This window comes from Vulpes lagopus, chromosome 4 (assembly GCF_018345385.1).
Source record: "Vulpes lagopus strain Blue_001 chromosome 4, ASM1834538v1, whole genome shotgun sequence".
In the NCBI taxonomy this organism is placed as follows: domain Eukaryota; kingdom Metazoa; phylum Chordata; class Mammalia; order Carnivora; family Canidae; genus Vulpes; species Vulpes lagopus.
Window position 1 is genome coordinate 118,216,268 of NC_054827.1, and position 16,753 is coordinate 118,233,020.

The 16,753-nt window shown below is 55.4% G+C and overlaps 1 protein-coding gene across 2 annotated transcripts in view; it reads left to right on the top strand.

Annotated features, from left to right (window-relative positions):
* Positions 1-295: 295 nt before the first annotated feature.
* Positions 296-16,753, top strand: part of RASGRF1 (Ras protein specific guanine nucleotide releasing factor 1) — a 93,324-nt gene continuing 76,866 nt past the window's right edge. The window contains exon 1 of one of the 2 annotated variants that reach the window (XM_041751359.1): positions 296-915. In XM_041751359.1, the coding sequence (XP_041607293.1) occupies positions 640-915 (276 nt within the window). In that variant the 5' untranslated portion in view covers positions 296-639. The remainder of the gene's footprint in view (positions 916-16,753) is intronic. The other variant, XM_041751360.1, reaches the window with a different exon arrangement.

Sequence of the window (16,753 nt, forward strand, 5' to 3'; positions counted from 1 at the left end):
CTTCGGATCAGGAGCATAAAGTGCCAGGAGGGGGCCTCTGGAAGAGGAAATGACAAGTGGGACTTGACCCCAGGCGGAGAGTGCGCCGCGGTGGGGCGCAAAGACGCCGGCTCCCAGGATGGCGAGCCTCTGGGTGCCACGGGCTTCAGCCAACGTTGATCCCATCTGGTTTTAGCACCCGAAGGAGAGCCGGAGAGGCCGGCGGAGAGGCGCAGGGCTCGTGTGTGTGCGTGTGCGTGTGCGCATCCGGGGAGGGGAGGTGGCGCCAAGGTGCGGGCTGCGCGCCGCTCTGCGCCGCGGCGGGCTGCGTGCGTGTCTCTGTCCGCGCTGCTGAAACGGGCTCTTCGAGGGATCCGCGTCACATGACTCCGCCTGCCCCTCGCCCGCGCGCCGGGGGAGGGTCGGGCGGCACCTCCGGGGCCCCGGGGCGCGGAGGAGCGGAGAAGCGGTTCCGGCGGGGAACGGTACAGCTCGGCGCCGGCTCCCGGAGTGGAGCTCCCGGGGGGAGGGGAGAGCGAGCAGGAGTGGCCGGGAGCGAAAGCCGGGGAGAGGCAGCGCGCCGCGCGCGCGGACAGGGGACCGCGGGGGGCCGCGCGGAGAAGATGTAAGCGCCTGGGGTCGGGCTGGCCTCCGAGCACCATGCAGAAGGGGATCCGGCTGAACGATGGCCACGTCGCGTCCCTGGGGCTGCTGGCGCGCAAGGACGGCACGCGCAAAGGCTACCTGAGCAAGCGGAGTTCGGACAACACAAAATGGCAAACCAAGTGGTTCGCGCTGCTGCAGAACCTGCTCTTCTACTTCGAGAGCGACTCGAGCTCGCGGCCCTCGGGGCTCTACCTGCTGGAGGGCTGCGTCTGCGACCGCGCGCCCTCCCCCAAGCCTGCGCTCTCGGCCAAGGAGCCGCTGGAGAAACAGGTGAGGCCGGCGCCGCGTCTGACCTCCCGGCGCCCGGGCCGTGGCCCTCGGCACCCCGGGGCTTACGCCGGCCGAGGACGCCCCAACTTTGGTCCTTGCACTGTCGCGCGTGGGGGGAGGCTGGGCCCGGGCGGGCCGCGACCCCGCGGTGGGCAGGGGCAGCGACTGCGGGCAGGGAGGTGGCGCGGGCCACGGCTGCCCTTCACCCAGCGAGCTCCGTGGGAGGCGGGGACGCAGGGGCCGAGGCGCGGAGGTGTTGAGAGCCGTGGGGTGCGGGCGGAGATGGTCCAGAGGGCCGGACCCACACCGTGAAGGCGGACCCACGTCCAGCCACCCCCACTGCCACCCGCGGGTCCCTCGCCCCCGACAGCCCCGCTCGCCTGCTCCCGGCCCTGGGAGGGCGAGACAGAAGCGCCGGCCCCCCGCGCCGCTGGCAGGGAAGAGGACGCGCGCTAGCTCTGCCACCTTGGGGGTGGCGGGGCCGCAGGGGTCAGCTGGGTGCCTCGGAGCGGCGGCGCGGCGCTAGTCCCCCGGCCCGCCCCAGGCCAGAGCCGCAGCCCCCAGCCCCAGCCCCCGCTGTTCCGGGGCCCCTCTGGCGCGGCGAGCCCGGGGCCGGGGCTGCTGCGGAGGCCGCGGGACAGGCGCGCACCGCCCTCCTCCCCCTCCCCCGAGCCTCCGCCACCGCCGCAGTCAGGCCAACGCGCTGCCCTCCCGCTTCTGGAGCTGCAGGGCTCAGGGCCCGGCCTAGATGGGGGCGGGGGGGGGGGGGGGTTGCGCCTCTGGAACGGAGGGAGAGAGCAATGTTTAAGATCCATGTGCTCTCCAAAGGCATCTGGTCAGTCTCCAGGCCTCTGGGCAGGTAAAGTCAGAGATATTGGATCCAAAAATATCATCGCTGGAAAGGACCTGAGATGGGAGGGGGGACCAGCTGGTTATTGCCTGGAGGAGGATGCTGAGGCCCACACTGTCTCACCTGGCGACTGCCCCGCCGCCTCAGGTTTCAGAAAGGCAGCTGGGACCTCCGAGCCCCTGCTGGGTACAGACTGGTGGTGATGGAAGCAGACAAACTGAAAGCCTGGCTGGAAGTTGCCCACCTAACTGACAAGACAGGTCTGCGCTTGGCATCTGCAGTACAGCTCTTGCGTCCCTGCCCCTGTCTGGTGGGTGTTGGAGGATGATCTCTGGGGACTGGAGTATTTGGGGGTGGACCTCTGGGGACAGCAGGCCACAGGGCAAGGGAGAAGCCCCCAGACCACCGAGCAGAGCCAGGAGAAGGCAGCTCTTCCACTCCATGGGGCCTCAAGCACTCACCCCAGAGAACCAGACCCAGGCTGGGCCAGAGACACTGCTCCAGCCCTTGGTGACCTGCTCTGGCCAGCCTTCCAGAACGTCACCAACCCTTGCCAGCCCAAGAACACCTGTACCTTCCAGTGGCCCACAGCCTGGGCCCCCACTGGAGCTCACCTCCACCCCTCATTCCCCAGCTCCAGAGCCCAGCGCCGAGTGCCCGGCAGGCAGAGAGAGCAGGATGGAGGAGACAGTTGCTGTGGGCCTCACAGCGTCTGTTCTCAGCCCCTCCAAAGCCAGAGACAGGCCTGAGGCCGAATCTCAGCATGCTTACTTCCTGGCCCTGGGAGCTCAGAGAACACCCTCACTGCTCTGAGCCTCTGTGTTGTAATCCAGAAAAATGGGATAACAACACCTGCCTTCCTGAGGTTTCTGGAGCTCAGTTAGGTAACGTATGTAAGAGTAAGTTCCCAGCACCTTTTCACAGGATGTAGAGAAGCTGTAGCTGATCTGCAGTGCCCATGTGGGCATGGGACAGAGGCCAGACAAAAACGTTAGGGCTGAAAGGAACCTCAGGGAGACCATACAGTTTGTCCTTCCTATTTCACAGACAGATAGACGGAAGACCAGAGAGGGGAAGGGGGTTGCCCATCAGCACAGAGTAAGTCAGGGGCAGAAGCACACCTAGAATTCACCCAGCCTCCAAGAATCCCCAAAGAGGAGATCCTATGTTGATTTCAGGTCGGTGTTGGCTCCGGTGTGGAACTGCACTAGCAGCAGATTTGGGAAGGGGCAGGAGTGAAGATAAGCACGGATGCTCAGAGCTGCCTCCCCAGGACACTGCCAGTCAGGGGTGCCCAGATGTGCTCACCAGAGAGCCTTGTGGCATGAGTACAGGCTGCGAGGAGTAGGTGCGGTCTGGTGCTCCCCCTCTCAGGGGCTGTGTTCCTTAGAGAGCTGTGCCTCGTCTCGTGCACTTATGTGGATGTTCCTTCCATTTGGCCCCAGAGCAGGCGTTTGGCTCACATGGAAATGCACATCCCGCTTCTCAGGCCTGTGCATGTCTCCAAGAATTTGTAATGTTTGTGTACTTCATCCCACAGTAAAACCGAGAGTCCCAGCAGCTGCCCCATATCTCTCGTTGGGTTGGGGGCCCCACGGCACCCTCACGGCCCTGGCGACAGAGCCTGGTGCCAAGCCATACTGTCACTGGCTCTGCCCTGCATCTGGGCCCCACAGGAAGCCCGGATCGCAAATCTGCTGGGCATGTGGCAGACTGCCGTCGTCAGGAGGCCTCAGAGATGCTGGTGGGTTGACTGGACCAGCTGGTATCTGGTGAAGACCTGCTTTTAGCGGGATGTCATTTTGTCTGGGTCTAGGTAGGCAGCTTCCACCTGGAAAGGTGTTGGGCAGGTTACGCCCTCCAGGGATTGGAATGAGTCCAGGACAGAGCGCACAGTAGGTGTGCAGGGAGTGCTTGTTGAGCTGAACTTGGTGGATCATAGGTTAGTTCCATACTTTAGATGCTGAGGACTGACAGGCCTTGGCCCCAGGCACATCTTCACGTGCCGCCCTGGTGTCCTATCATCTGGGGGTTTGCATGTGGGTCTGATGGCCCATGGTATGGCCCCAGTGTCCTGGAGCCCCGGGGTGGGATGACAGGGGCTCCAGACTGGCCCAGCCATGCTTCCATGCCCAGTGGTGGCTGCAGGACACCTGCACCCTACTTGCTCCTGGTCCTGCAGCCCACGCACCAAAGGCTCTAGTGCCCTGGACTTAGGGTTGGGGTTCTACTTCCCTACAGATTGGCCCTCGATACTCCTGACCCTGCTTCGGCGTTGAGTGCCCTACACAGACTTTCCACACCTTTGTTCTGATCCCCCTGAAAGAAGGCTTCCAGCCTCAGCTTTTCACTGGGGAACCTGAGCAGGCCAACCCAGCACCGTCCTCACCCCAGCCCCAACCAGAGAGGGTCAAACTGTGGACCCTGGGCTCCTCCTGGTTACCTGGGGACAGGAGGGGCACAGACGGATCCTTCCCACCAAACCTCAGTGCCGATGTGGGCAGAGGCCCCAGAAGTGGGGGCCCCATCGAACTGACTGTGCACCCAGGGGGTGCCTTCCCTGGAGACAGATGAAGCCCGCTCCTGGTCCTCTTCACAGCATTTGTTACTGGTTGGTCTGGGGCGTTCAGACCAGCAACAGCTCTGAGGCTAGGAGCGTGCCCCCTTACAGCTGAGGATGCCAGGGGTGCACCCAGTGAGGCAGTGGCTGAAATGAGACTCTTTCTCTGGCTGTCTCAGTTGGCAGCTACGCATTCTCATCCTCACAAAGCACACCTCCCGTGGCTCTAGCACATTCTGCTTCTCAGCCAATCAGAAAAACGCAGACTTGCACATAGGGGGGATAAGGTTGTGCCAAAGCAACACCCCTCAGACTCGTCGCCGGGGGACTCAGACTGCGGAGGCTCATGCCTAAGGAGAAGTCCCATGGCGGTGGATCAGACACAGCCCCTGCAGGTGTGAGGCCCTGGGGTTAACTGTGCAGGGCGTCTGTTACATCTCCCAGACTTTTCTGGAGCTGAAACAAGGTTGAAGAGGCTCAGTAATGATACGTTAATTAGGACAAGGAAATACCAGGTCAGTGCCCACCTGTCTGCCTGGGGAAGGGAGTGAGGGGTAGCACCAGACCATGCACACTCAGGCTGCAGGAAGAGCTCACTGCTGTTTATTTGTGCAGCAGACTCTCGGTGCCAGACCTGTGCTAGGTCCTGTGGCTACAGAGGAAAATAAAGCTTAAGGTTTGTCGTCAAAGAGCTCAGGGGGTGGGTGGGGAGCCATCCCTAGGCACTCCTGTAGCTTTGGCCAAGTGCTGAGCATTCTCCCTCCCCTCCCCAACCTGGGCTCTGAAGCTCAAGGCGCCCAGTTTGGCTGCTCAGCGTCCTCCCCTCCTATGCTCCCATCTTCCCTCCACACAGCCCCCACCAGATTGACCGTCCCAGGCACTGCACAGAGCCTCTGAAAATGTGCCGTGTGCCCTGGATGACCTGTGCCCTGGATGACCTGTGGGCCCTACCCCACCTTCCCCATTATGCTCCTCCTCACCCTCCACAGGCCTCTTCTTTCCTACCCCAGGGCCTTGGTACCTGCTCCCTCCACCTGACATGATCTCCCACCCCATGCACTTTAGTGACCAAGTATAAAACCCACCTCCTTAGGCCTTAGCAACGAACTGGGGCTCTCCTGCATCCACACCGTGTTACATTCTTTGACAACCATGAATTTCGGGTGCAGGAGAGACAGGGCCAGCAGAGCTGAAGACGATGGAGCTGTTGTAGCTAATGATTGGTGAAAGGTGTCGATGCCCTGATGGATGAAGGGATAAGGTCTTGACGGTGGAGACTTTACGAGGAGACACTCAGGTATCACCCTGGGACCTGCCACCCAGCGGAGCAGGATGGAACCTGACATCTGAGCCTCTGCCTCCATGCACAGCAGACTCCGTGCTGCCCACCAAGAGAGATGGGAGGGCAGGCTTGGGGGGCGGCGGACAGTGGAGGGTCCAGCTCGGGAGGTCAAGTCTGAGGTACCCAAGGCCAGAGGAGGCTGTCGTCCCTCCCCAGGAGCGCTGAGGCTGCTCCTCACAGAAACACAGGCCCCTGGTCAGGCAGAGGACACACTGGACATGCAGAGCATCTGCTGAGGAAGCAGGGTTTGCAACTCCTGTGTGCACAGAGGCCGTGGACCAGATGAGAGGGCCCCAGCCTATGGCTTCCCTGCCATGGGAGAGCCGTGGTGGCCCCCATCAGGGTCCAGGGTGGCCTGGGGCTGCCTGAGGGCTGCAGCCCCCCATTGGCTACTATGCATACCAGGGCTCCACGTGAGATTTCGTCCTTCCTGATGCTTTCAGAAGCTTGACCTTTACAAACGGCAGAGCTAAAGGGCCTTTGGCTCCCCTGTGGCATGAGCGCAGATTAGATGCACCGTCCTGTAGCCGAGCTCCAGTAGATACAGTTCACAGAGCACCTGCTGCATGCCGACCACTTCCCAGTCCTCCCTGAGGCCCTCAGTGGTTGTCACCATTACCCGATTTTTGAAACCACAAAACTAAGGCCCAGAGCTGACAAGGAACTTGCTCCAGGTGACAGAGTACACCGCCAGGCAGGACCTGAGCCCCTCCACCAGAAAGCACTGGGGGCGGTTTGAGTTTGCCAGCCTCTGCCAAGAAAAACAGAATTAGTGGCAACTGAAAATCTGTCCCTGCTGCTCTGGTGACTTCCCTGGAGGAGCTTTGGTTTCTGCTTGGGTAGGAGGCTTGCAGCTCTAATGCCATGAGCCTTAAGGGAAAACCAACCAGGACAGGCGTCCACACCCCACAGTCCAGCTTCCCCAGAATCCGTGGGGGCTGGAGCCAGTGCCATGTGCTCGCAGCTGAAAACGGGGCTCAGCCCCCTGATTGTGCAGGAGCATTGGTGCAGCATGGACCTGGGGGGAGAGGGGACACCTGTGTGAGGGCACCTGTCATGCCTTTGATACCCCCACTGCCCACCCTGCTCTTCAAGAGGAACACGCAGCCCTGCAGGCAGGAAGCCTGCTCACTGAGGAGTGAGTTACCCATCTCCAGCAGCGAAGCAGGTTTGCTGGGAGCTGTAGGTTTCAGGCCACACGGACTGGCTTTGGATCCTGGCTCTGTCCCCTCTGGGGAAGGTCCTCGGGCTCCTTGAGCCTTGGATGGCCCATCTGTGAGGTGGAGACCATAAGAGAGCCTCCCGCCTCCCTCAGGTCCCCATTCCAAGTGTTAAACTAGGTGCTACTTGCAAAGTCCAAGCACAGCACAGTTGGGACTTGCCAATAAATGGTGGCTGGTGCAGCTCCAGCTTTCACCTTTATGAGCAGATTCCTGCCCAGTGCCGCTGGCATCTCTGGCAGGTTTGAAGCTAGTCAACAGCAAGCCATGACCCTGGACGTTAAGATGGGGTGGCAACTCTGAAAGACCTGTGGGCTTCTGGAAACATCCAAGCAAACATGTCCCTGAAGGAGAACGGCCACACCAGCATCCAGCCCATCCTTACCTCCTGAATCTCTCAGACCCACACCCTTGTGTCCCTGTCTCCTTCCAGCTGCAGTCCTGGCGGCTATCACCTCTCGCCTGGACTCAGGGGTGGCCACCTCCATGTGCACTAGTCAAGACATGCCATGTGACGCTGCCGTAACGTTAACACAGTGAAGGTGTGTTTCTTGTTGGTGCTTTATATCTTGTGCAGTTGGTGTTGTCATCCCTGGGGACCAAGCTGATGGACATTCATCCTGACACTTGCCAGTCACCACAGCCAAGGGGCGGGAGTGTAGCGGAGCCCTTCTGGCTCTGAAGCTCCCCCAGAAGTGACCCACTCTGGCCACAGCTCAGTGGACAGGGTTTAGCCCTGAGGCAGCAGGCCCTCCTGTGCCTGGTAGCAGAGCCCTGGGGGCCCCACAATCTCCCAGCATGCCCTGTGTCCTGCAGTCCAGCTGCCTGTGTGCAGCCAGATCTGTCTTTGCAAAATGCAGACCTGTCTGTGACACATGGCTCACACACACAAGCAGTGGGGGCAGGGGCAGTGAGCCTTCAGGGTGGGCATAAGGGCAGGAGACAGAAACTGAGCCAAGCCATGTGTGCTCATGATGGGAGGGGCAGCTCCGAGCCAGGCCTCCCCTTCTCCTTATGCTCAGTGACTCTGTCATCCCTGGCCAGGCAACCAGAGAAGCACACTGGGTTTCCCCCGAAATAATGAGGAGCAGAATTCTAGAGGCAGAAGCAGCGTTCTGAGCACGTTAACGCTCCATCAGTGCCTGTCTTTCAGAGTGGCCAGTATCTCCCAGGAGCCAGGCCCATGCCGCTTGGCCATGGGAGTACGGCACAGAAGGCAGGGGCCTGCCCTGGAGGAGCTCCCTATCCAGCAAGGAGACCACCCAGTGGTAAACGTGGCAGCACAGGGTGCTCAGCACTGCTGTAGACAAAAGCCTAGGGCCTGAAGGGTCCTGGCAGGGGCACTTCCACCCACCTGGGGGCCTCAAGGAGGTGCCACCAAGAAGGGATGTGGAGGACACAGGGCACGTGTGTGGCAGGAGCCCCTGAAGCCAGCCCCCAAGGCCTGTGTGCCCAGTGGCAGAGTCGGGCCTTCTCCGGAGCAGCTGCTTGCTGGGTTTTTGATGGAGGCTAAACAGCGCATGGAGCCGGACGAGAGTTCCCGCAGTCAGCAGGCGTCTAGAAGGGTGGGGACAGACTGGCAGATATTTGTGCAGGAGCAGCCACACGTCACCTCTGTGGCCGTGGCTACTCAGGCTGCAGTGACTTACTTGAGACAGTGTTGAGCAGCAGGCATGGGGAGGCTACACTGACCTGAGCCCCAGGCCACGGGCTGTGCTACTTCATACAAGGCTGAGTCTGGGGAGGAGGGGGGCATCCCCGCTCCAGGCAGGGCAGGCAGGGCATAGAGGTGAGCAGGTACTGAGGTTTCTCTGGCAGCAGGGCTCGGTCCTGAGCAGGTGGCAGGCCAGAGTGACCCATGACTCAGGCCCCCCAGGAGGTGACGGTCGGACAAGGGCCTGAGACAGGCACTCGGCTGGGGGACAAAGCAGAGCCCAGTGCAGTAGCCAGGCCCTGAGAAGATTCCAGCTTTAGAACTCTGAGGCAGAGCCTGGGCAGAGTGAGGCCACTCAGAGCAGGGGAAGGATCGTCAAGTGGGGTCCAGGCCCCATGTGGGGCCATGTTGATGAGGTTAGAGTGTTAGGGGTGGGGCAGCTGGCCAGGTTCTAGGATTGGTGTGGGAACACCATGTGGAGGGAGCATCACATGGTGGACTGTGGACTGTGGACAGCTTATCGTAACTCTAGTACATCAGCCTCCATCACATGGAGGGGCTGTGGACGTCAATCCTCCCACTGGCCCACCTGGTCAAGTGCCTTGTGTACCTGACATGAGGGCCATGCAGCCGGGGCTGGAGGAGCCAGCATGTGAGGAACAGGCTGTGCTGCAGAGGCATTGAGAGAGGTTGGGAGACACACTTGGAGTGGCCTGCCCCCCGTTGGATGGGACCTCTCCCTGCAGGGGCCAAAGGACATGGTGGCCTCCCCCAGGAGTCTGGGGGAAGAATAAAGGGACCTGGGTGTCTGGGAAGGCCTGAGAAGGAGTCTGGATGACGGCCCTTATTGAGGGGAGGGTGGAAGAGGTAGAGAGCCGGCCAGAGTATGTCCATGTGCACATGCTTGCATGCACATATACATACACGTGCACATACACTTGTGTGCACACACATGGTGGAAGCTCCAACGGGTTCTCCAGCATGGCCCCCTCTGGACTGGATACTAGGCAGCATCTGGCAGAGAGGGCTGGCAGAGGCACAGGGCCAGCTGGGACCAGGCCCCGAAGGAGGACCAGGAGGGAGGAGCCAGGAGCCTGCAGGCGACGAGGCCCCAGAGACCACCATGGGTGGTGCCTCCATTGCTCAGCTAGAGGAGGCAGGGAGCAGAGACCCAGATGATGAGTCTGGGTTCTGGCCGACCAGGGCAAATCGGGGCAGGTGAGACTGGACGCTGGGGCCAGAGAGGCCAGCTTAGTGACCCAGGTGGGAGGACATGAAGCCTTGAAGTAGGGTGGCATGAGGTGGGGGAAGGCATGGATTCTGATGACGAGAGCAGAAAACCAGCTGATCAGTTGAGTGTCTGGAATGAGAGGGACATGGGAGCTGAAGTGATGCCTGGATGGCGGCCCCTGCTGGCTCACAGACACCCCCAACCCTAGTGCAGCCTCAGCCCCTTGGCCCACAAGCCCCTTGGGCCCCATATGTGTGCTCGTGCCCATGGGTTTTGGGGGCAAGGATGTGCATTTCCTAGTCTGAAACAACATGGTGGACTCTCTCCCAGTTCTGGAGGCGAGGAATCTGAAGTCCAGGGAAACATGTCTTCTGGCTTCTCCCAGCTTCTCGTAGCGTCTGGCAGCCCCTGCTGTCCTGTGATGCGTAGACACATCTCTCCACCTCTGCCTGCCTCTTCGCTGGGCTCTCTCCCCGTGTGTCTGCGCCCTCATGCTCCTCTGTCAGGGCCTCTCCTTCCTAACCCAGCACAGCTCATCTTAACTCGAGTACGTCGGCCAAGACCCTATTTTCAAATAAGATCATAGTCATGGATTCTGGCTGCTTGTACACGCATGTCAGTGCACACACGTGTGCTTTTCCTGGTAATTTGCCACCAATGGTTGATGAGACCCATCACTTAGACTTGCAGAGGATTTCATTGGTTCAAAACCCATTACTGAGCACTTTTATGAACCATGAGCTCTTTTAAGCCATGTTTAAAACAGATTGTTTTAAACAAGCCTGTGAGGTGGCAACGCCCTGCCCGCTTTGTGAAGGAGAAAGCAGATCCACAGAGGAGATGCGCTGAAGCCCCCAAGGCCAAATAATAATACATTTGAACCAAGATCTGGTGACTCCAAGCCTTGGTGCGTGCCCCAACCCGAGAGTCCCAAGGTGGACACCCCAGAACACTGGTTTCACAGAATACAGATTGATCTTTTAGAACGTGAAAACAAAAAGGATTCCATGGCGGAACAAGTCCCAGGAAAGGTCCTTTGTTGCAGGACTGCTCAGAGCCTTGATGATGCCACGGGCCTCTGGGTCTCCCTGAGGAGTCTTAGACTTCACTCGGGAGAAGCCAGGTCCCACCTCTCCCAGCCCACTCCACTGCCCGAGCCTGAGAAGCAAAGTCAGTGTCCCCTACTCTGTGGCTTTGCTGGTTATGAATTAATAAGCCGGGCTCCAGCGCCACGGTGACAAATGCGTTCAGTCACCCGTTCAGCAAATGAAGGCTGCTCCATGCCCGGGCTGAGGCACAGAGCCAAGCTACAGGGGTATTTCTTGGTTGGAAATCATTCAGCGGAAAGGAAGGAGCTCATTCACAGCAGCTTAGGCAGAAGTGAGGACTCTCGGAGTAGTCGCAGTGGTAATTAACGGGCCCCACCCAGAAGACGTGTGTCTGGCCCTGACCCTGGGGTATGTGCCCACAGCTGCTCCAGGGCTGCTCTCTGGGAGGGTGTGGGGCGGGCAGCCACGGTGGGGACCCGCTGGCAGAAGTGTGCACCTGCCAAGGCCCTGCAAGAATTCTGGACCTGTTGGATGGGTCTGGCCTTGATGCTCGTCATGCATCGGGATCCGTCGAAGGACTCCTGGGGGTGCCCCAGGTCAAGGCACACACCCCTTATTTCAGATGGAGGAATGGTCTGGTCTGTCCTGGATGTCCGCGGAGGCCCTGGGGCAGTGCCCGGCCCTTCTTCTGCCCTGGTGAGGCTCCAGGGCTCCTTCCCTGAGCCTTGCTTTTCTAACAAAGCCAGGGGTGGCCCACTGGTGGATTCCGCTTCCATGGCACATCTGGGTCTGTTCCAGCAGTTCTTGGGAGACCCGTGAAGAGTCCGGGCGGAAACGTGGACTCCCAGAGGAAGCTCCAGATCTGAGTTTACCCTGTACCCTTGATGTGTCCCATATCCTGTAGTATGTGAGTCCTGATCTCACCCAAAACCCCAGGGAGGGTCTGCAGGTGTGAGGTGTCCCCACGGCTGACTCCAGGACAGTACTGCTGTTCTATAGAGGGATCCACCCCGTGGGACCACGTGGTCACATCATGGGGGCAGGTGTGACTCCAGCCCTGTCCCATGATCATGTGGAGGCCTGTGTGTAGTTCTGGTTGTGTCCTATGGACCCTGAGAAGCTTCAGGTAGTTCTGCTTGGTCACACATCACTCTGGGAGTGCCCGGGATGTCGTCACAGTGGCTCCATGACTCCAGTAGGTCCACGGGGTCTATCTGTACCTCTGCAGGGGCCTGTCTCTTGCCTCCATACAGCCTTGTCACTCAGGAAGACCCTGGTCTGGCTCAGCCACCAGGGGTGACCTGAGATCTGTCTGAGCTCTGAACCGACACCATCGGAGACCGTGGGACCATCTCAAGGACTCTGGTGGCATCTGGGGTCACTGCTCCTCCCTGGGGAAGACTGGTATGACAACATTTATCCAGAACCCCAGAAATGCTCCAACTCCCATCTCAACCACCAGCCATGGGAGCTTCTCAGGCAGTTGCTGAGGATAGGACATTCGGGTCTCTGTGGCATCAGAGGACTCCAGGGAGCCAGGCTGGCTCACCCACACGCCCTGAAACCTGGGACCTGGAAGAAAGGCCAGGGGCCCCTTGTGCCCCCAGCCTGTGCCCTCATCACAGACCCTCCTGCTGCAGGATCCAGAAAGCCTGTCCCAGACATGCCTGACCAGCCAGGAAGGAGCTTTGGGGGGTGGAGGGAGCACGTCAGGTGCAGAGCACATGTCCAGACTTCTGGGGCAGGAGGAGGGAGACGGGGAGCCCCTGACCTGGGTGCAGCCTGTGTGACAGGCTGTGGCCTGAGCAGGAGGAGCAGACCGAGAAGGGGAGATCTGTGGGGCTGCTTCTGGAGCCTGTGCAGCAGGCCTGGCTAGGAACCTCATCTACTCTGTGGAAGGAGCTGAGAGGCACGGGACAGGGGTCTGGGAGGGTGGATACTAGGGAGGCAGAGACAGACCCAGGGAGAGCACACCAGCCAGACACAGCCCAGTGCACACAGGGTGTGTGGGGGATGGCAGCCCCGCACGGGTGGGCCGTCAGCAAAGGAGGGGAGGAGAGCCCAAGCGCCCCTGGTCCTCCCCTGCAGCCACCAGTCACCCACCCACTGGCCAGGTTGGACACTCAGTAGCTCTGAAAGGACTCAGAGCCTGGACAGTAACCCCATTCTCACTGCAAGCCCACAGCGCACGCACCTGCTGGGAAGTCACCTCTGTTTGGAATTAGGCTCGGTTGTCCTATCCAGCCAAGCTTGCCAAGGGCAATGAGGCTATAAATATATTAATAAATTAAAATTATAGCAACCACGTGTTGGATGCTTGGTTGCTGCTGGGCACCAGCATTAGATTATCTGACTCCCACAGCGATTGTGAAAAGAGGGGACTCCTCACGTGACCCCTTTGTGCATATACGCTGCAAATACAGTGACTACCACAAGCCTTGTGGCGATCACCGTCACCACAGGGCGTGAGGTGCCATGCAGTGCAATACAGCTGACACTCAGCAGTGCAATACAGCTGACGGGTCACCATGCTGTGCATTACGTCCTGTGACTTACTCTTCTTATGACTGAAAGCTTCTACCTCTTGACCCTCTTCTCCCATTTTGCTCACACCCCGCACACACACACACACACACACACACACCTCTGGCAACAACCAATCTGTCCTCCTCTTCTCTGAGATTGCTTTGGTTTGGTTTGTTCATTGGTTTTGTTTAGATTCCATGTCTTTATCCATCTATCCTTTGATGGACACCAAGACTGGTCCTAAGCCTTGGCTGTTGTACATGATGCTGCCATGAACACGGGGGTGCAGATAGTTTTTTGAATGAGTGATTTTGTTTCCTCTAGATAAATACTCAGAAGTGGAATTGCTGGGTCATCGGGTAGTTCTATTTTTAATTTCTTGAGGAACCTCCACACTGTTTTCCAGAGTGGCTGCACCAGTTTGCATTCCCACCAACAGTGTAAGACGATTCCCCTTTCTCCACATCCTCACCAGCACCCCTTGTTTCTTGTGTTACTGATCTCTGCCATTCTGACAGGTGTGAGGTGGGATCTCATCGTGGGTTTGATTTGCATTTCCCTGGTGATGAGTGATGTTGACTATGTTTGCATATGTCTATTGCCCATCTCTGTGTCGCCTTCAGAAAAAATGTCTGTTCCAGGCCTCTGCCCATTTTTTAATTGGATTGTTTTCTTGATACTGAGTTACATGAGCTCTTTACATATTTTTGATATTAGCCCTCCATCAGATCTATGATTGGCAGATCTCTTCTCCCATTCAGTAGGTTGGCTTTTTATTTCGTCAGTGGTTTTCTTTGCTGTTACAGAAGCTTTTTAATGTGACAGTTCCATTTATTTATTTTTTGTTTTACTGTCATTGCCTTTGGAGTCAGAACATCACCAAGAGTGATGTCAGGAGCTTAATGACTATTTCTTCTAGGATTTTTATGGCTTCTGGTCTTTCATTGAAATCTTTAATCTATTTTGAGTTAATTTTTGTGTATGGTGATGAAAGTGGTCCAGTTTCATTCTGCATGAGGCTGTCCAGTTTTCCCAACATGATTTGTTGAAGAGATGTCTTTTCCCCATTGTGTATTCTTGCCTCCTTGTTGTATATTAATTGACCATACACACATGAGTTTATTTCTAGGCTCTCTGTTTTGTTCCATTGACCTGTGCATCAGCTTTTTTGCCAATATCATATTGTTTTGATTACTACAGGTTTGTAATATAGTTTGAAATCAGGAAGCAGGATGCCTCCAGCTTTGTTCTTCTTTCTGAAGATTGCTTTAGCTATTTGTGATCTTTTGTGGTTCCATACAAATTTTAGGATTATTCCTTTTCTGTGAAAAATGCCATTGAGATTTCAAGAGGAATCATGTTGAATCTATAGATTGCTTTGGGTAGTATGGACATTTTAACTGTATTAAATTCCTATCGATGACCATGGAACTTTTCCTTTTCTTTGTGCCATCTTCAATTTCTTTCATCAGTGTTTATTTATAGTTTTCAGAATACAAGTCCTTCACCTCTTCAGTTGTTTATTCCTAGGTATTTTCATGTTTTTTTTTAATTTTTTTTAATTTTAGTTATTTATGATAGTCATACAGAGAGAAAGAGAGAGGCAGAGACACAGGCAGAGGGAGAAGCAGGCTCCATGCGCCGGGAGCCCGATGTGGGATTCGATCCCGGGTCTCCAGGATCGCGCCCTGGGCCAAAGGCAGGCGCCAAACCGCTGCGCCACCCAGGGATCCCTATTTTCATGTTTTTAATGCACTTATAAATGGAACTAATTCCTTGATTTCTCTTTCTGCTGCTTCATTGTTGGTGTATAGAAATGCAACAGATTTTTATTTATTAATTTTGTGTCCTGCAACTTTCCTGAATTCTTATATCTGTTCTAACAACTTTTTGGTGGTGTCTTTGGATTTCTGTTATACAGTAGCATGTCATATGCAACTAGTAAAGATTTTACTTCTCACCAGTTTGGATGCCTTTTATTTATTTTTCTTCCCTGATTGCTGTGTCAAAGATTTTCAGTACCGTGTTGAATAAAAGTGGTGAGACTGGACATCCTTGTCTTGTTCCTGAGCTTAGAGGGAAGCTTTCAGTTTTCACTATTGTGTGTGATGTTGGCTGTGGGTTTTCATATATGATCTTTATTATATGGAGGTATGTTCCCTCTAGCCCTAATTTGTTGAGAGTTTTTTAACATAAATGGATGTTGAATGTTGTCAAGTGCTTTTATACATCTACTGAGATGATCATATCATTTTTATTTTTCATTTTGTTAATGTGATGTATCATACTGATTGATTTGTGGATATTGAACCATCCTTGGATTCCTGGAATAAATCCCATTCAATCGTGGTCTATGAGCCTTTTTAATGTGTTGTTGATTGTTTGCTAATGCTTTGTCTAGGATTTTTGTATATATGTTTATCAGGCCTGTAATTTCTCTTTTTTGTGGTGTCCTTGTCTGCTTTTGGTATCAGAGTAACATTGACCTGGAAAACTGTGTTTGGAAGCATTCATATCTTCCAAGGTGTGGTATTCAATCTTTCCATTTGGATAGGTATTAAATCTTCTTTGAATGCCTAGTAGCATTCACCAGTGAAGCTGTCTGGTCCTGGACATTTGTGTGTTTGGAGGTTTTTGATTACTGATCCAGTATCCTTACTATAATTGGCCCATTCAGATTTTCTATTTCTTCATCATTCAGTCTTAGAAGATTATATGTTTCTAGGAATTTATCCAGTTTTTCTAAATTGCCCTATTTGTTGGTGTATAATTGTTCATAGTAGTCTTTTATGATCCCTTGTATTTTTTCAGTATCAGTTGTAACTTCCCCTCTTTCATTCATGATTTTATTTGAGATTTCTTTCTTTTTTTCTTACTGAGTCTAGTTAACATTTTATCCATTTTATTTGTCTTTTCAAAGAATCCGTTTCATCCATTTTTTCTATTGTCTTTTTCGTCTCAATTTCATTGATTTCTGCTCTGATCTTTATTATATCTTTCTTCCTATTGATATTGGGCTTTGTTCCTCTTTTTCTGGTTTCTTTAAGTGGGGAGTTAGATTGTTTACTTGAGATTTGTCCTGTTTCTTGTCTTACTAAAACTTCCCTCCTGGAACTGCTTTTGCTTTATCCTGGAGATTTTGGTATATTATATTTTCATTTTCATTCATCTGAAGGGTTTTTTTCCATCTTTGATTTCCTCATTGATCCATTCGTTGCTGAGTAGCATGTTTAATCTCATTGATCCATTCATTGCTGAGTAGCATGTTTGTGATTTTTCCCAGTTTTCTTTTGTAGTTAATTCCCAGTTTCATGCTGTTATGGTCTGGAAAGATGCTCAATATGATTTCAGTCTTCTGAAATTCATTGGGAATTATTTTGTTGCCTAACATATGGTGTCTCCTGGA